Here is a 19638-nt window from a genome sequence, read left to right as displayed (position 1 = left end):
AAACGTATTCAGTTTTAATGAGTGAAGAGAAAAATCAACCTGAATCGTGGCTTTTCAAATGCATCTGCTCCCAAAACATTGATGAACCATTTGCAATATGTTGGTGGCTCTTCAGTTGGTTCAGAAATAAAAACTTTTACAATTTGATAAGAAAAACACAAGTAATGACATATTCTTGTTTCTGCTCTTTCCTGTGGACTGTTCTGATTTATGCTGATATGGGCCGGGAACTCATGACCTGCACATGGGTTTAAGTAAAAGAACGCCAGTTTAAATGCTAATAAACTGAAACAATAAGAATCTAAAAGTAATTTAGATTCAAGCAATTCCAGGCAAGTTTATTAGCTTGCATCTTTGTTCATGTTCTCCCAGAGGTCCTCTGTATTATTTATTCTATTTGTATTTCACCACTGAGCCGTGTTCAGGCAAACTGAGGACACAAACCTGGGCTGAATCAAACTGATTCTGTTACATGGACATGTTCAAAGTTAATGGTTCGTTTGCAGACCTACCATTACTACTGCCCTCCAGTGGAGTGATGAAAGCCATCTGCTTGTTTGGTGTGTGTTGCTAAAATTAGATCCACACATGAGGGGTACTTGTCACTTATCAAAAGTCACAGATGAATATAGGTTTCATTTATTTCATTTTATAGGTGTAAAAAAAACAAGCTAAATAAATTGCAGCAAAACTACATTATAATTATAATAATAATAATAATGCAACAAATTATAATAATAAGAATGATAAGAATAAGAATAAGAATAAGAATAAGAATAAGAATGATAATGATAAGGCTAATGATATATATAATACAATTTAGAATAAGAAAAATTTACTTAATATCATAATTATTATTGTTGTTGTTGTTATTTAGATATTAATAATCAGAATCATTATTATTATTATCATTGGTATCATTATAGGTATTTTAATTTGTATCATTATTATTATTATTTATTTTCTTATAATATGATCATTTTTATTGATGTTGTTGTTATAATAATAATTAAAATTCAATATTCTGTTGTTAAAGAGAAATGTTTAGTCTGGCATTTTTTGTTCAATGTTCTGTAATAAAACTACAGACGCTCAGCTGGTCTGTCATCTGAGAAAGAACCTGCTGTTTCCAGGTTTATTTAACTGTATCTCTGACTTTCATCTTTAATCCTTTTATCTTCTTAAAAAGTCTGCATTCTATTGAATCTTGCTGAAAGCTGGAGAAATTCTTCAATCCGTGTTTTCTTCATGATGATTATAGAACTGCAAACACTTCATTTAACAGCTAGTAGAGCTGCGCCGTGACTCAGAGTTAGTTTCGAAGTCAGTTGACTCAGTTGAGTTAAAGGAAACTCGGTCTTCAGTTCAGTTTACCTGAGTCGGTTACTATGGCAGCATACTTGTCTTGAGCTGAAGCCTGAAGGTCTCAAACTGAGGTTTTATCTTTCTGATCATTCTCAGTCCTCATATTTCTCATGTGACACATCATGAACGTGCTCTGAGTTCTTCCAACACATTCTTTGTGTTGCACTTTTGGCAACGGAATTTTCTATATAGCATTGGTGACGCTGAGCACGTTTCCCTAGCAGCCGTCTGTCGTGCTGTCAGAAATGTGAAATGTTTACTTCACAAGTCACAGACTCATCAAAGAAGAATTCCACAGGGTTGCAGGTGTCAGTAGAAGCAATAATTTATTAATTTAGTATGAAGCTTTGAGACCTGAAGCTCATGTCGGGTAATTTGATATATTTGAGGGTTCCCATGTTTGGATTGAAGTATCTCAACAGCCTTAATGTGCAGGTAGTCTGAAGCCTTCAGCCTGAGAGGATCCACAGAAGGACGAGCCAGAGAGGATCATGGGACCCAGAACCTCCAAGACCTCAGGGTCGACCCAGGACAGAGAAGAACCATCAACTCAACCAGTGGACCATCCTGATAACGAGCAGAGACAAGATGTGACCCTCATTTCTAACTGATCGGCAGTTCCACAGTGTCACATGTCTTTCTTTTTATCAAGTACAAAAGCAGAACAGAAGTTCATGTTTAATGTCAATCCTCCATCCGTGGCTCCTCCTCCTTTAACTGATGCTCCAGCTGTTTGTGTTCTTCATCCTTATTGGTCCATTTCCGTTCTGCCACCTTGAACAGCTGTTTCACTGACTGACGGCTTCCGGGACACAGCGGATTTCACAGCTGCAGGTTAACTGAGTTTCATGAAGATAGAGTTGATGCTGATCAACATCTTCTTGAGGTTTTCCTTGATTCTTGTTGTACCCTCTTGGTTGAATGCACTTATTACAATACATTACATGTCATTTGGCTGAATCTTTTGTCCAAAGCGAGTTACAATTGGTACACTCAACATTTCTGAGGGGCCATCTAGTGGTTCAGTATCTTGCCAAGGACACTTCGACATGCAGATGGAGAAGAGTGGGGTTTGAACCGGCAACCTTCTTGTTGGAGAACAAACCACTCTACCCCCTAGGTCACACCGCCCACAACTTATTAGTAAGTCGTTTTGGATAAAAGCATCAGCTAAATGAAATGTAATGTAATGTAATGTAATGTAAAGGCCATCCCCGCTGTGAGCCTCTTTGCCAATTTGGAAACGCCAGGCACTTTGCTCTGCGGCTTCGCTTTTGATTTTGTTGACCAATAAAAAAACACCTGCTTCCTTCTCCATCAGAATACAAGTGAGAAACACCAGAAGACGAGACACGCGCAAGAAGCAGGTGAGTGCGCTTTTGTCCTTCTGTAGGTATCAGGGACATTTGGTCCTCACACGTTCAACGAACTGTGTAAAAGTTAGAGTTACAGTTTGAGTTAGTTAGTTTAGAGTTAGAGATAGTTTTAAGTTCAGACTAGTTGAGGTTAGGGGCAGTCTACACATTATTTGTGTGCACATAACTATGGAGAGACAAGAGTGTGTTGAGGCAAATCGATCTTTAAATTATAGTTTAAAGATAGTTTTTGATTGTTTGATATTTACAGTTTATTAATGATTATGTTGAGCATATTTCTCTGACTCAGAAACTGCAGCTGAGTTTCTGGGAAATCACGTGACTGAGAGACAGACAGAGAGAGGGGAGGTGCAGAGAGTTAAGAGGTTAAGATAAGAAGTTATTAGTCCTGCAATGAGGAAATGTGCAGTGTTACATTAGCAGAAGACATTACATAAGTAGCATGCAGTACTTGGGTGAAGGAATATAAAGACGTAGAAGTACCAGAGGGGGGAAGGAGACAGAGAGTTTCTAAAAAACTTTATTGACATTCAATCTCCAACGTCTTTATAATAGGGAGGATGAAACATCACTTATGAATAAATAAATGCATTAATAAATACAGAAATGCACAATAGATTGCAATTTATTTCAACATTTATTTATTTAGCTATACATATGTAAATGAGAGCTGGAGTTTCTCTGTCCTCCTCCACTCGGCTCTCACTGGAACTGGAATTTCAACATTTATTTATTTCTGTATTTCTGTGTGCATATGTAAATGAGATAAGAGGTCCTCAGTCATTAGTTCATCTGAGTCTAAATGTACATTTGTTCCAAATTTGAAAGGATTTTCTGATCTCCTGCCTGTGCAACATCAGGAGAATACCAATCAGCTCGTTGTCCCCTCACTGCGAGCTAAACAAAAAACAAAATCACGACTGTTTGCCATCCTGGCTCCTAGATGGTGGAATGAGCTCCCCATCGACATCCGGATATTAGAAAGTCTACACATCTTCCGCCGAAAACTAAAAACACACCTCTTCCAAATATATCTAGAGAAAAAAAAATACTGACAACTTTTTGAAACTAACACTTTAGTAGCACTTCAATAGCACTTACTTATAGCACTTTGTAGTTTTGTTTTATTTTGAAGAAATTGTACTTTCTTGATTCTTGTTGTACTGGATCTGTACCCTCGGGGTTGAATGCACTTATTGTAAGTCGCTTTGGATAAAAGCGTCAGCTAAATAAAATGTAATGTAAAAAATAAATAATCTGAAAAAAAAGGAAAAAATACTTGTACAAGTACAATGTAATCTGATTACTTTCTGGCACGCAGACCCTGATGTATTTGTTTCCAAGCTAAACTGGTCAAACCTCTGAAGGAGCTGAACATGATCAGACACCAGCCCGATGAAGAGATGAGGAAGACGTGCTTGTCACATGTTCACGTGTCACACATACTCAATCACCTCTGAAACTCAAAAGCAGAATGGAAACACTGTTCATACCCTGAACCATCAATAATCACTTTTAAATTGTTGTACAATTTAATAATGATCAATTATGAAATCTGTCATGACATCATTAATCCCACACGATGATTACTCTGCTAATATTAGTTAGTTGTAGATTCTGTCTCTAACCTTATTGGTTGTTCACGTTAAGCATTGCTACATGATGAGGTCATGATGAGGTCACGATGAGGTCATTCCCATGACCTATCAGAACAGTCAAGTGACATTATAGGTCACAACCTCTCAGAACAGTCACATGACATCAGATGTCAGTGACATTTCCTTCAGCTGCAAACGTCTGAAGAAAATCCTTCAGTTCAGTTTTCATGTCGTTGTATCCTGAAACAAAAAAACACAACAAAACAAAATGTGTAGAACTTGTAGTTTTCTGTGTGGTAGTTTCTTTTGCTGTGGATGATCTCGAGCTGCTGCGCTCTGTTCAGGTTGTCGAGTGCTGACATCAGAGGGTCACTACGCTACTACTACTACAATTACTAATAGTACCACTACTACTACTACTACTACTCCTACTATTACTACTACTATTACTACTCCTACTAATACTACTAATAATAATAATATTAAATGAAATCATCTCCAATTGCCCAGCTTTTATTTGTCTGCTCCTCCGGAACCTTTCTCTTCCCTTAGAAACAGGAAACGCACTAAATAAGAGTCGCACCAGCCGGAAGTGGGCTCCTGAAGTCACATTGAAGAGCAGGATCTCGGTCACAGTTATAACCGGTAACTTATCACAGTTTAGATACAATAACATTTATACTTTATTCATGTTGCCTCGTTGTTTATATCAGAACCATTTGTTAATTTCTTTTTTGTAGCGATCATTTCTCGACTTTGACGTCCAGAGCGCAGCTACATTGCTAGTTAGCATTAGCATCAACCCAAGAATTACCTCGCTGTGACTTTGGCAGAAACTACAACATTTCTTGAATGTTTGTATTCAGACGTCCTGCTGGTGACGTGTGTGGATGTAATGGTTGTTAACGTGTTTAATTAAATCTGTAGCAGCCGGATAGCTGCTCACATCTGCTAGCATCTAATGATGTTAGCTCTCAGTCTGGATGCAGCTGACAGTCATGTTTATTGTGAGTTAAATCATGTGAGAGTTTCTGACAGCGGAAGACGATATTCTTCTAACAACAACTTCATGTTTTAGCTGGAAACGAAGTCATTAGGATTTTCTGTCTGTTAATAACCAATCTGTTTATTCTCTAATAAACATTAGCACTGATTCATAATTGTTTGATTTTAAGGTTGTTGCAATTTCCCACACATAACAGGATAATGTAAGGGTTATTATAAGGAGCTTACTGTAGCGCCACTGCACCTCAGCCTTAAAATGAGCCAGATAAGGTAGAAGCAGAGCACAGCTAGATGAAGGCTCCAGGGAAGATCCAGGATACGCAGAAACTAAATACACTGTCATCAGGCCAGGAGTAACTGCAGGGTTTGTCTGAAGAGTGGGACCTTGGATCTATATTTCTTAATTTGGCAGGAGATGGATACATGGATCCATCTTGTAACTCAAACTTTAGTTAAAAAATTCCATGAGATTTTGCAGTTGTTGATATTTTAATGCACTTGCTGATCTTTCAATATTACAAGTACATGGTCCAAGTTCTTTCTGGCCTATATTGCTACTTTTAAAATATATGTTAGTTGACTAACACTCAGTACTTTGCTCACGTCCACAGGACAAGTGACCAGTCCATTCATTCCTGATGACTTTACTTGGATGACCATCAACAATGTTTACTTCAAAGGTCGTCCCCTGTCTAAGTCTATTACGTAGAGCAGCTGGTAAGCGTGAACATCAGTCTGTCTACTTCCACTTCATTTCCTCAGGAAGTAATAACACTCGACAATACATAATATCCTTTTACCCAGGTGCACTTCCCACCCATGGAGAGTTTCTGAACCGATGTGGCCAGCCGGTCTTCCCTGCTCTCTCCCTCTCACGCAGACAGAATCTCAGCAACTACTCGACAGCAGCAGACAACACACCACCTCCCCGATGGACACAGCTCGAGCCAGAACTGGACGAAGCCCTCGTGCCACGTAAACTTTCAGTTAGTCCTCTGGAGAGCTGGCTCTCCCTGCGCTACTCCCTCCCTTCCCTGCTGGAGTCCCCTCAGCCAATGGAGGACATAGACCTGCTGGAGGAGAAGTTGCTGCCCCCCATCTGTGTCCCTGTTCTGGAGGATGACTCAGGCTCGGTGACGCCCCTCAGCTGTAAGAATGTTCTGAAGATCAGGCGGCGGATGATGAATCGGCATAAATATAGGAAGCTGCAAAAACGGATTAAGTTCTTGAAAAGGAGAGTGCTGGAAAGCAGGGGAAAGAAGAAACAGGTGAGTGTGTTCTCTGGAATTATTAAGGCCAGTAATGGTAATATTTTGAGTAGAATTCTTGTTTTCTGCATGTAAACACAATTTTCCATAACCAGCATAACACAAGCTTGCCTCTTTAACATGGCCGCCTGTATCTTCGTCCTGTACAGAAACGATTTGAGGATGATCTGAGGAGGATTTGGACGCGAGCCGGACTGAAGAAGGCTCCAGAGGGATGGAGTGCACCGAAGATCTTCGTCAAACAGCACGGAAACAGAAGGTCGTGACAAACATCCACGGGGGTTTCGAGACTGAGTCGTGTCCCCCCCAATGGTTGTCTCTGTACGACACTCAACACAAAGCAGTTTAAACCGTCAGCCTGTGTTTTGTCTTTCACTGGTGTACAACGCTGTGTACACTCATTTTGACAAAGTGTAAGTGATCTAATAAAGAGCCTTTTACGGTCCAAAGCATGGTGTGTGATATTTTCTGCTGACAGGTTCAGAGTACTTATGAGCAGCTTACAGTTTCCCTGTTCTTACTGTGGGTGGCAGTATTGTGCAACTGAAATGACTAGGTGAATTCTGGTCAGCAACAGGAATATTTTCACTTCACCAAAGAGGTCATATTTCCTTCTTCATTTGGTTATTTGTTTATTATTAAGCTTTATATTACTTATGCCCTCTCAGTGCCCATCTAGTTTTTAGATTCAATTACTATGTTCAATAAAATCTCTTATCAGGCCTTGGATTATAATGTAGGAGTATTAGGGCCACAGTCAAAGAAAAAAAAGAATTGCACATTTGGAGAATAAAGGCATTGTTTTATGAGAATAAAGTTTCAATTGAAAGAGGGGACAGTGCCTGTGCTGTTCGCCTGGATAGTCAACTCCCTGCCTCAAGCCAAATGTGTGGGAGACAACACAACGACCAGAGGAAGAATCAGAGGAAGAGTTTTGATGTGGAATTGTTGCGTCAGTATCAGGATTACGAAGCAAAACCAGAACCTCAGCTTTGGATGCAGAGTTTGAGAAAACAGGCCCAACAGCTGGTGACAGAGAAGCTTCAGAAGAGGCTGCTGGATGTTTCACTGAAGCTGTTGCTCGGCCTTGAGAGGTTTTCAGCATCTGATGATCCCATCAGATTCCAGTTACGTTATGTCATATTCAACTTGCTCACTATTGTGGTTTTAATGTTTCAGAGCAAGATTGGGTTTACATTCACCTATTATCATATTTTCAAATACATTACCTTCATGTCTCCTGAGAAATATAGAGCCACGATGCCAAGTGCGTTCGGCAAGTGCTCTGACACACAAGTGCTTATTGACTGTCCAGAGATGAGAGGTGAGATCCCCTCATCGTTACTCTTGCAGAGGGAGATGGTTTCCCGGTATAAATCCCACCCTACCTTACAGGGAATGATGGGAGTTTCACCACATGGCCTTGTCCCTCCTGGTTTTCTGGCTCTGCTCCTCTTCTTGAAAAAGCCCCGGCTGTTATGGTGGACAAGGGATTCAGAATTTATGACCTATTGCTGAAACTATTTCACACCATTATTCCTCTGACAGTTGCAGGCAGCATCAACCAGCATATTGCTGTAGCCTGCCTCCTAGCAAACTATCCAAACAAGCCAAGGCCAAAGAAGTGACTACGTGTTGACCTCACTGAGTCAGCCTCGCTTCATCCTGCCTCACAAACAAATACAGAAATATACTTGTCTCCAAACAGCTCAGCAGACCAGAAGGTTCACTATAGAACTGCCCACAGTCCTGGAAAACCTGGAAAAGTAAGGGAATTTCAAAAATCTAATTGCAGGCCTCGGAAAGTCAGAAAATAATTTTGTTGTTTGTGTATAATAAAATCGAATGTTACAGGAAAGTGGTCATATAACCACAAATTTGACAGGTGCTGTTGACAAAATGTACAAATCGTTTGTACTCGCACATATGGCTCTCTCATGCTAGAAATGTGAAATGTTTGAATACTAGTGGCAAACATTTAAATGTCATGGCTCTCTGAAACATAATCATAATCTTTGGTTAGAAATAAACAAGACTACAACCAACAAGCTCTGCAAAAAATGTATAAGTATAAAATATGTATGAGTGAATGCCTCTCTCATGAGGATATTAACAAACTAGCCATCATAAAAAGTCTTTTGTTTGGTTGTTGTCTAGTTTTATGAGAGCTCTCAATCCTTTGTGAGCGTGTTCACATTTCAATGATAGTTTGAGGTGATTGTAATTGTTGTGAAGTAGTTTGTTACCCTGCAGTTTATTCCTCTGTCACTTCTCATGAGAGGAGTGCTTGCACCAGAGGTTTAGGATTTCAGTGTCTCCGGGGGCGGAGCGTGCTCGAGCTCCAGACGCTGCAGAATATACACCAAAACAAAGTGAGCCGCGGCTCTGTGAACCTGAAGCTCTGTGAACCTGAAGCTCTGTGAACCCGAAGCTCTGTGAACCTGAAGCTCTCCTCCTGTCTCATCTGTTGATGCTCGCAGCTCCTCTGACGGGCCTGCACCTCCACCGCGAAGAAGATGAAGCTCGAGATCACTCTTCTTCAGAGTAAGTGCCTTCACTCGTCTTTTTGTTATAAGAGAGAAAACCGAGAACTCTGCAGAAACTTTCTCTGTGCCATAATTGGATCCAGGTTAGAATCACCCGCCGGGAACAAAAGCCTGAAGCTGCGTGAAGCTTCCATATATAAACTTATTCCTTTGAATTTTATTTTCTGTGGCAGGCTGCTTCTTCAACATGTACTTGTAGTGAAAGCAAAAATATACTTTTCTGGAGGTGAATGTACAAGACCAAAGTTTAGTAGCTGCACATTTAGTAATTATTACAACAGGACTATCGTTCTCTTTGTATGTTATTATTGTTCTAACTGTTTTTTCTTAAACTTGTTTTTGTGATGGCGATGGAAAGCTGCTCCTCCTCTGTTTATCTTTTATACTTGCTATAAAGGTCTTCTATTCATACGCTTCACTTTTTACGTTTTCATTATTTAACTTTATTCTTAAGCTGCCTATTGTTTTGTCATTTGTAAAAACCAAGTGAAGTGGATCCCTGCAGCCTGTTGATAGTATATTGTGCATGTGGGACTTTTTATGGCTGGAGCCCAATGTGTTTCTGGTTAACTGCGGTCTGGGAAGAGGAGTCAGCACAATCCTGCAGCCTGTCATTATATGTGTCAGTAATGAGTGTTTCACCAGGAGTGGGCCGCTTCGAGTCCGGACCCCGTGGAGGAGGTGGAGGGGGAGGAGGGAGGGGGGCTTTACTGCCTCGACCATGTTTATGTCTTCATTAACAGCCTCTTACAACGTGGCAGGGAACAGACTGTAAACGTTGCTTTGAAGAAAATTTAATTTAGGAACTTTAATCTACAGTATATTCATTCTTGGTGGGAAATTACAAACTCATAATAATTCACAATCTCCCAATGTTTTGATCCCACTTTGCTCAGGGGACAGGATTTTGTATGGATAAAAGTTCCCTAACCAAATATCCTGTAATTCAATTGTCTTTACAGTTATAATGTTTGGACATGTTCAGATAAATGAACATGTTTCCTAATTTGCTAAGTTTCTTTCCTTACTTGTGGAGCACTTTGAATTGCACCCTGTCGATAAAAGGTGCAAACAATAATTTTGTTATCATTATTATCTTAGGTCTTATCAAGCTTATTTATGAAGATCAGTTGAATCTAGAATTGGCTAAATCGTTGTAATTTGTTAATTTTATGTTTTTTGCACAATAAGACAAGCACAAGAAGATTTAATACATATAATCTTCAATATTTAGATTTGTTAAAATGTTTGGGAATTGTCTCTAATCTTTGCTTAATTGTGAAATTCTAGATCATTTTATTTCACTTGGCCTCAAACTGTTATTTTAATCAAATACTTGGATATGTCGAAAGAGAAAATAGTCTTTTGTGAAACTGAAACTCAGATGTGAAGTAAACAAAGTAGAAAAAAAATATTTGTTAGAGGGCGGCACTTAAATCGTTGCATAAGGGTAGCAGGTTTTATTGTACATAAAACCTTTACATGATAATTATATTTGTCAGATGAATGTAATAGAATGGAAAGTTCAATACTTTCCTATAGAATGTGGGGGAGTATAAGAATATAGTAGAATAAAATGGAAATAGTTATGAGTACAAGTATATGAAAACTTCACTACACCTTACTTTTTGCAACCAAGTTCTTAATTTTCACACAGAGTCCAGGCCTCTCAATGCATCATTGTATATTTAGCTGAGTCGGCAGCTGGACTGACACACAACGATGAGTAAACTATACTCACCTTCAACATCCGTGAATCACTGGGTTCACTCGCTCGTGTAAACCTGTTTTATTTTATCTCAGCGGTGATTCTCCGTGTGGTCATCGTGTCAAAAACGACAACAGTGATTTTGTAGCTCATTTGTTAAATGTCTGTTATTAAGGCTGGTGATTCAGTAGCACATTGTTAAGTCTTTAGTGTGAGTCATCAGCCTGCATGTGTGTGTGTGTGTGTGTGTCTGTGTCTGCAGCAGGGATGAGAGAAAATTGCAGGGTCGGGGGCAACTTTGTTTTACCTTCTGCAGGAAAGTTTATACCCGTCAATAGAAAAACCAAAGTTTTCCAGCTTGAGGTCTCATGTCTGATGCCAGTGTGTCTGTGTCTGTGTGTGTGTGTGTGTGTGTGTGTGTGTGTGTGTGTCTGCTGAAATAATTTCTCTCATCTTTGAATATTATTATATTGCTGGTACAAATCACTGCGTTATGATTTGCTTGTGGCGAAAAAGGAAACCTCTCTGCACATGTCTGTGTGTTCACGTGAAGTGAATAAACCATGTGCAGCTGTGATGACTAACACATCTGGATGTATGGTCCCTCAACCTGTGTCAAATTTGTTCTGTGCAGCTTGAAGCTTTAAAAAACAACAGCTCTTTGTTGTTTGCAGCATTTTATTGTTGTGGCCCATTTGGAGCTGATTTTACTCCTTAATGTAGAGAAGATTCATCTCTAACAACTTAATCATGTGTTTTGCAAACTCTTTAATATGTCAAGCTGTGAAACACATGTAGTCACGTTAGAAGTAAAATATTTTCCTTTGAGTTGCTGTGGAGAAAAAGTAAAAAGTAGACAAAATAGAATTTACTTTCATATACATGGACTATTGTACAAATAATTTTGTTCCGCACATAACATGTCATTACATTAATTAACCCCTATGAGTGCTGATCAAAATTTGTATGATCATTAAATGCAATTAACTCAAAAGGATTTACCCTCTAGACTTAACATCTATTAATTGACTAATGTGAAGAATTCCACTGCCCTGAAGGATTTGTTGAGTCCACATCACATTAGATTTACTGACGCTGGCCCCTAATGTGTTTTAAAGTTGACTTTAAGATCATATCCAGTACTTTCAAGGATTTTCAAGGCCTTGTGTCTCGCTATATTTTGACCTCTTACCTCCAAGCCTGAACCATATGAGCCTGTGGATGGTTAAAGATCCTCCACATCATCAGCCATCACAGGCGTTGGTCTCTTAACTGGCCCAGGGGCCTGGCTTCGACCCAGTGGGGAGCAGCCCAGTTAAAGTCCAGGCCTCAGAGCACTGGAACGAGCTGCTACAGGGAATCGAGTTCGCAGAGTCAGCAGCATGTTTAAAAACTTTTAGCAGAGACTTTATCTGCATTTCAAGGGTTTCGTTGGGTTCTTATCTTTAAATAAATCTCTCTAATATTGAACTTATTCCCTGCACTGAAGGCTCCGCACCTCTAGCCTCTGTGGTTCACTGTGCCCGTCACCAGGGCAGTAAAAACACACACAGGTGTTTGGTCATGTTTGTAGACGTTTGACACCAGGTACAGAGTGAGTGAAGTGAGCTGAATAGCAGCTCGGTTCTTCATCCCCTCAGGATCACGGCCCTGCAGCGAGCCAGCAGCAGCAGCCTGCATGAATAGAGGCTCTGTGTGCTTTGGCTGAATGCGTCTCCACCGGCCCTTCGGTAAACATTCTACCAAATAGCACTGTGGGAAAGATGCATTAGAAATAGCAAAAGCTCGGCAGGAACATTTCCTATCTGTAGAATAAGAAAACAAACAGGAACAATTAGTTTCCACAGAGTTTCTGTGGCACCAGTTGTGTTTTTTTTCTGGTCTTGTTGTCATTTGTGACCTTTAATTTTAAACCATGTTCCTGTTTCTTCTGATTTCCTGTGATAATGTAAACAGTCCTCTGACTGAACCCCCGTCTTCTCCAACTCTGAAATCTGCACCGCCTCCTCAGCCTGGTGCAAATTTAAACTCTCAGCCACTAGAGCCACTTTAGCTGGTTTTGATTATATATATTCCTCGAGTCTTCATCTGTGAGACTACAGCAGGCAGTGTGAATTAAGAGATGCAGGATGCAACTCTAACCCTTCATGTTTGTGTCTGTTTCAGTTCTTGCTGTGCTCTTCCTGCCTGGAGGTGAGACTTTTTAACCATCTTCATAAAAGCTGAGGGTTTAGCAACGCACGTGTTTCACGATCCTCTGAGCACACGTGGTTATTTATGTGTTTCAGCGTGGACTCAGAGCAGCACGAGTCTCGGAGCGGTGGTTGAAACTAAGAACATCACCTTCCCTGTGGGTTCGAAGGCCGTGCTGCCCTGCCACAGCCCCCGCATGGTGTGGACCCAGGACCGACTGAAGGACCGTCAGAGGGTGGTGCACTGGGACATGGTCCGCAGCAGCCCGGAGTATTCTGTGGAGAGAATCCTGGACATGTCCCCCGGAGGCCGCCAAAGGGTTTACAACGGTTTCAACAAAGGACGCGTTGCCGTCCCCGACTCGGCTTTCAGCGACGGCAACTTCTCCCTCGTCATCAACAGTGAGGCTCCTTTGTTTTCAGAAGCACTGTGAACGTTCCCTTCTTTCTTTTACCATTTAATCCAATGAGCGTTTGGATGTTTTCTCTTTCAGATGTGGTCACGACCGACCGAGGAGTTTACACTTGCAATCTGCACCATCACTACTGCCAGATTCACCAATCCATTCAAATCCAGCTCAATGTCACCAAGTCAGGTGAGGCCACACTGATGTTAATCCGTTAGTCAGCATGTATCAAATACCATCTATTTCAATTTAACACTCCTCTGTTTCCAGTTCGCAAAGAGAAACGTTACTGGGATGGAGAGAGGACTGTATTCGTGGTGTTATTGGGCAAGTCGGTGGTTTTGCCTTGTGTGAACCGGCGCCCCCTGTGGAGAGAGGGTCTCCAGGAGGACCAGCAGCAGGTGGCTCACTGGGACTTCCAGGCCCCGGGAGTGCGACAGGACAGGGCCGACCGCCTGGTGGACCTCTACGCCTCTGGGGAGCGCCGGGATTACGGCCCGGTCTTTGCCCAGAGCAAGATGAGCGTGGAGGAGGACGCCTTCACGCTGGGCGACTTCTCCTTGTCCATATCTGACTTGAAGCCTGTGGACAGAGGCCTGTACTCCTGCCACCTGCACCACCACTACTGCGGCCTTTACGAGAGACGCATCTTCCGGCTCACCGTGGCACCATCACCTCCACCTCCACCTCCACCTCCGCCCGCCTCCACCACGCCGCCCAGAATCTTCCAGAATGATGTGCCTGTGCCAAGTAAGCCACTCACAATCAAAAAACAAAGCAGAGACACAACCAGAGCTTTGTTTTTCCAGACGCTAGTAATGGTCAATGTTTTTCCCCCCATATGGTTTCTCATTGAACCCTGCTCCTGTTGTTATAATTATAGGCATAGTTGGTCAGTTGAATCAGTGGCTCTTCTTGGCAGTTTCTTCTCAGTACTCCCTGTTTTTGTGTTTGAGTTGCAGAGGGAGGGAGGAGGTAGAAGGAATGTAGAAGACAGGAAAGAAGGAAAGAAAGAAAGAAAGATGTTTTTTATCTGCTTGCTTTCTTTAGAACTAGTCGACAGTAAATTGCTGTAAATCGGCCGCAGCGGAAGTGGGCTAATTTTTCCTTGGTGACTTTCTGTCGTCTATGAACGTATCATTTACAGCTGGAGACATTTTAACTGCATCGAGCAGATGAGTGGGCTCCAGGATAATTCAGGGCGTGGATGTGTTTTCTTCCTCTGTTTGACCCAATTTCCAGAAAGTCCCGACCACGTGTTCAGACTGGTTACACTGCATCTCCAGTTGTGTTTATCCGTCTTTTCCCTCGGTTTCTGCTCCGTCTCTCCCCTGATGTGTATCAGCCTCTGGTCGGGTCATGTTTACCAGCAGTCAGAGGAAGGCTGATACATCTGTTCAACATCTGGACCAGCTGTGGTATGAAAGAGCATGCAAGTGAGAGGAGGGCAGGGGAGGGGGATGAAGGTATGTGTTGGACTATAGATCCTCCTCCGACCCTTTAAAGAAATGACAGCCCGTTTTATAACTCTGTGAAGTATGTAGAGAAGGAGGTGCACACGTGGATCGATGGCGTCCTGCCTGCGTCCTCCGAGTAAACCTCAGCCAAGGAATTCACTTTTTATTCACACGCCACTGATCTCTACCCAGGCTCCATCAAACCATGTGAAATCACAAACATCAACAGATGATTTCCACGTTAACACAAGAATGCATCATTACTTCTTTGTAATCAGGAAGGGGTAGGGGGGGGGGGGGGGGGGTCCTTTTGTGAGCTGTCAGCAATTCCACAGAAATCTTCATCTTTGAAAATGAATACGCACTCCTGAAGTTCATTGACTTGCAAATGATGCACGTCCTGCAGGAGGGGGGGGGGGTTGTAACCTCTGCGCAGCGTATGTGAAGTAGCCGTTAACACAGATCTGTCAGGGAAATGGAAATGAGCCACTGCTGGGACATGTCTGCAGCTCTGGATGGAACGTTTGAGCTCCAGAGACGATGACCTTGGACGTGCCGCTGCAGTTCAGTGCATATTTGGTACATTAAACAATGACAGCTGATAATTACGGACCAAGCTCCCACTGAGGAAGAATTGAGTCAGAATGACCATATCATTTTATTTATATAATTTTGTTTTCATTATTGGCTGGTTTTGAAAGCATAGTCAAAGATGCTCTCCTCATTAGTCTGTCAGTAGTGATTGATTGTAGTGGTGTCCAGCTTCACTGCTTCATGGGAGACCATAGAGTAAAGTTATATATTAAACATAAATATATTTAAGAAGAAAAAATAAATAGATCGTTTTCCTCCGATCTGGGTTCTGGGATTCTGCTGCTTTTGAATTCCCAGGGACATTGAAAGACGATAACAACAGCAGCTCTGAATGCAAAACTAGTTTCTACAAACTGCTTATAGTGGACAATGACATCTTCACAATCCTCCAGGCCTGAAGGGCAGAGAGTAGTAACCACACAGTGACAGTAAATACATCAGTAAATTCAAAAACATCTCAACGAGTCATTTAAAAGCCAGATAACATCAGGGATAAATGACTTTTATTTAAACTTTTATTAGCTCTTCATCTTGGAGGATTTTATCTACGACCAGATGGAAGCAACAGAAACTCTCCAGAGTTGGAGCTGGAATCATTGAGGAGTGTCAGGTCTTCTTTAAAGTCTCGACCTTGTGCTGGGGATGAAGGTCATTAATGGTCAATCCAGTCGTTTATATTTCTCTGTAGCTGGTACCAGATAGAAGATAAACTATTAGAAGATATTTGATAAAACAAGAATAAAACATTTTCATAAAAGTGTTATAGACATTAAAACTCTGAAGCTTACGTTAAAAGTACGTGCTCTGAGGAGCTTTGTTAGAAACGGCACCAACTTTAAAAAAGTTTAGTCTAATGCTTTACAGCCTTTCAGTAATTTAAAATTAATACAAAATATATGTTGGGTTCAATAACACATTCAAATCAGTTTAATAAAATGACATGTAACATTTAAAAGGGGTCAGAATCAATTCTCAGGTCAGGACAGATTTTCCCTAAAACCCTATAGGATGTATTTTCTGCACTTGTCATTATTTAATGTTTATTGTCATCCATCACAAAGTGCACACAAACAAACTGGGTGACAGGGAGAGTGGGACTTCCCCTCCCCGTCCTGACTGTTGGGCTCTGCTGAATGTCGGCGTCTTAGATTTATTTTCCATGCATGCAGAAACCAGACTCGTGTGTTTGGTAGAGGACGGAAAAAGGCTTAAATGGAAAACTAATACAGACCCACAGACGAACCACATTACAGAATGTGTCCCTCCCTCCTCACACTTCTCCTCCTCCTTTCTGGTCAGCCTGTTTTTCCCTGAGAAGAGAAGAAAAAAAAAAAACAGCTGCATGACATCAGGCCTGGAAGCCATTATACCCCCGAACAGCATTTTGACATTTTACTCCTGCTCTCCGTCCTTCTGTGTCTGTCTTTTGGGCTCTAGTGAGAAAAGAAGGAGCCTCGGGGGGAAAACAAATCTTTAGTCCTAGAAATGAATTTGAACTTGACTCTTGTTTGTCGCCGTTAACTTGAATCACTCTAATAATCAGATACAGATTAAGAGCATAAATCTAATACAAGACATCCTACTGTTATTTGGTTTTGTGTGAACCTTGCTTGTTTTTTTTAACTATGTGGGATATTAAGTACTGCTTGGTGTCTTTATAGGGACCGAGGAGGTGGAGGGTCCACGTGTGGTGAACGTCATCCTCCCCGAGCACCGAGGTTACTTCGTGCAGCATTTGGGATATTTCCTGGCGACCTTCCTCCTGCTGGCGCTCGTCGTTGTCGCCATCATTGTGCTGACGCGGCGACGCAAAAAGAGAGGTAATGTGAATGTGTGTGTATTTGTGTGTATTTGTGTGAGTGTTGAAGTCTTGTCCGAGTTCTTGGCTTGTATCTGACATCTTCTTTGTTCTCTATAATTACTCATTAGAGTAGAGTATCACATTTTATGGACACAATGTGTTTGTGATTGTGTGTTTTATTTTCATTTAAGGGCTGGACTATGAGCTGCGTAGATCTGAGCGGTAAGACATGTTTCTATATCCTAAATTCTATTCCACATTTCCTTTAATGTTTATCCTTTTTAAGCACAACATTCATTTTGTGCAGGGGGACCGTGATCGTTGGAGGTGATGTGTCATTAGAGTGCACGGAGCTGAGGCCCTGCACCCAGGAATCACTGAATTCAGGTACAGTGACCCTCATCCACAAAAATGCAATAAACACATAAAACCCACCTCATTACTTCCTCATAACTTTGTCTGCCACAACCCACAGACTACAAAAACAACCTACTGAAAGAGAGAGATATGACCAAAGAGTGCAACAAGGGTGAGCCCACGTTCTATACTTAAATACACAATTACATTCTTAGAGCTACGGTGTAGTCTAATATAAGAAATGTGTTTTATTGACATGACGTCCCTCTCCCACATTCAGACCTCGATGGGAAGATGTGGAAGTGAGAGGGATGTTTCTAGAGCTGCTGCTGCTGGCAGGTCCAGGGCAAACACCGGAGAGTAAAGGATCATGGAGACAAGAGGAGGAAACCAAAGAGAGGACAGGAGGAATGCTCCCTCTGCTGTAACTCTGGCACACTAAGCTTTTCCACTAAAAGGCAACATCATTGTTTATGTGTATTTCTGAATATGCAACTTGTATTTTCACCAGCTGTGGTACTAATAAGGTTAAACACTTATTTGATCCTTACACTTTGCAGTCATTGGTTGATTTATCTTGAATATTAGACATTTTCTATCATCATTGTTCTTATTAAGGTGCATGCTGTTTATTGAAGTATATTTTAAATGTACTGTGCACGCTCACAGAGCTGCAAGCTCACAGCTCCTCTTAGTTTTAGATATTCCTCTTTCTTTTTTGTACACACATTGAGCTGTACTTCAATTTGTGTAAATTGAAGTACTTCAATTTGTAAACAGTTTATTCAAAGGTTAATTTACTGTATCTCTGTAGACAGAGTTTGGAAACGAGTTGAACACATCTCTATCTGCAGATTGTAAGATGTTTTCCACATGTCATGGTACTGTTTCTTCCTCTTAAACCTGCTATGACGACAAAGTGACTAAATTTTACCTTTTCTCTCCATGTTATGTATTTTATTGAAATACAGAACGTGAGACTTAAGTTCTTCTCGAAAATAATTCCCCCTAAAACGGACATGTAGTCTCTTTGAAAACATCTAAACTATCAGGGGTCAAATTATTAAATAATAGGACGGTGGACTAAAGGCTCAGTCTAAACTCGACACTCAGGACAAATAAGAATGTTTTTACCATGTATTTGGTTTCCAGCGGGCTGTGCAGTAGGCTACTTGTTTGCATCGGGCATGTAAAATGTATCCTGGTTTATAAAACACTGAATTTTCACGATTAAAACTGCTGGTTAATGATACAGGTTGACACAAAGCTTCACGGCTCTGTGAGCTTCACTGCAGGAAGAAGAAGAAGAAGAAGAAGAAGAAGAAGAAGAAGAAGAAGAAGAAGAAGAAGAAGAAGAAGAAGAAGAAGTGTGTCTACTATCTCAATAATAATCACAAAGTACTAACCCCCTTTTTTTTATTCTCTCTCTCTGCCTCTTGCTCTCTGTCTAATCACTTGCACACAATCTATTGTTGGTTTCTTCTAATAAAACACTTCTATAAAATGTTCACTACAGTGGTCACAGACTCGTGAATTTATTTTTGTTCCCGTTGTTGAGGCTTAGTTTCTGGTTTCCTCCAAATCTGTGTGTGTGTGTGTGTGTATTTAAACTTTATATTAGGTGTATATAAAACTAATAATATGAGAAAAAACTGTATTATAGCCTTTAGCTGTAAATCTCCTACGAGTTAGGAGTTATTTTATATGATTTAAACATATAATCCTGGTGATGTTTTCACTGGTGTGTTTCATCTTACCTGGACCAATTGTTGTTTTCTTGACCCTAGAATGGTTCCTTTATATTTAAATACTTTATATTTACATCAGGAGCAGGTCTTCTCTACGGAGGCTGCCATGTTTTTTACAGGAGCCCAGACTGGACAAACTAAACACCTTTTGAGTTTTTATGACAACTGAAGGTTTCCACAGATTATCCTTCCTTATTGGAAGGAGTGTGAGGTCAG

The 19638-nt window shown here is 41.0% G+C and overlaps 2 protein-coding genes across 3 annotated transcripts; both read left to right on the top strand.

Annotated features, from left to right (window-relative positions):
• Positions 1 to 4832: 4832 nt before the first annotated feature.
• Positions 4833 to 7062, top strand: aurkaip1 (aurora kinase A interacting protein 1). The gene is made up of 4 exons (XM_062392813.1): positions 4833 to 4984; positions 5956 to 6061; positions 6149 to 6612; positions 6762 to 7062. Exons 2-4 carry the CDS (start codon positions 6010 to 6012, stop codon positions 6876 to 6878), a joined length of 633 nt encoding a protein of 210 aa, XP_062248797.1. The 5' UTR covers positions 4833 to 4984; positions 5956 to 6009; the 3' UTR covers positions 6879 to 7062.
• Positions 7063 to 8295: 1233 nt separating this feature from the next.
• LOC133957186 (matrix remodeling-associated protein 8-like) lies at positions 8296 to 19184 on the top strand. 2 transcript variants are annotated; one of them, XM_062392650.1, is made up of 11 exons: positions 8296 to 8378; positions 9093 to 9156; positions 13033 to 13059; positions 13155 to 13460; positions 13553 to 13654; positions 13736 to 14215; positions 17178 to 17336; positions 17509 to 17539; positions 17625 to 17704; positions 17793 to 17846; positions 17955 to 19184. In XM_062392650.1, exons 2-11 carry the CDS (start codon positions 9129 to 9131, stop codon positions 17978 to 17980), a joined length of 1293 nt encoding a protein of 430 aa, XP_062248634.1. In that variant the 5' UTR covers positions 8296 to 8378; positions 9093 to 9128; the 3' UTR covers positions 17981 to 19184. The 2 variants fall into 2 exon arrangements, with proteins under 2 accessions (XP_062248634.1, XP_062248633.1); XM_062392649.1 differs by having other exon boundaries at positions 8323 to 8378; positions 8894 to 9156.
• The last annotated feature ends 454 nt before the right edge of the window (positions 19185 to 19638 follow it).

The sequence above is a fragment of the Platichthys flesus genome, chromosome 7 (assembly GCF_949316205.1).
Source record: "Platichthys flesus chromosome 7, fPlaFle2.1, whole genome shotgun sequence".
NCBI lineage: Eukaryota > Metazoa > Chordata > Actinopteri > Pleuronectiformes > Pleuronectidae > Platichthys > Platichthys flesus.
The sequence above is the reverse complement of the archived record's forward strand: the minus strand, read 5'-3'. Positions and strand labels throughout refer to the sequence as shown.

What these genes read in the sequence shown, in the direction of transcription:
- aurkaip1 (XM_062392813.1), top strand. Translation starts at nt 6,010, where the DNA reads ATGTTTACTTCAAAGGTCGTCCCCTGTCTAAGTCTATTACGTAGAGCA. An exon ending in TCTATTACGTAGAGCAGCTG is followed by an intron (nt 6,062 to 6,148) that starts GTAAGCGTGAAC and finishes CCTTTTACCCAG; the next exon opens with GTGCACTTCCCACCCATGGA. An exon ending in GCAGGGGAAAGAAGAAACAG is followed by an intron (nt 6,613 to 6,761) that starts GTGAGTGTGTTC and finishes CGTCCTGTACAG; the next exon opens with AAACGATTTGAGGATGATCT.
- LOC133957186 (XM_062392650.1), top strand. Translation starts at nt 9,129, where the DNA reads ATGAAGCTCGAGATCACTCTTCTTCAGA. An exon ending in CGAGATCACTCTTCTTCAGA is followed by an intron (nt 9,157 to 13,032) that starts GTAAGTGCCTTC and finishes TGTCTGTTTCAG; the next exon opens with TTCTTGCTGTGCTCTTCCTG. An exon ending in GAATGATGTGCCTGTGCCAA is followed by an intron (nt 14,216 to 17,177) that starts GTAAGCCACTCA and finishes GTGTCTTTATAG; the next exon opens with GGACCGAGGAGGTGGAGGGT.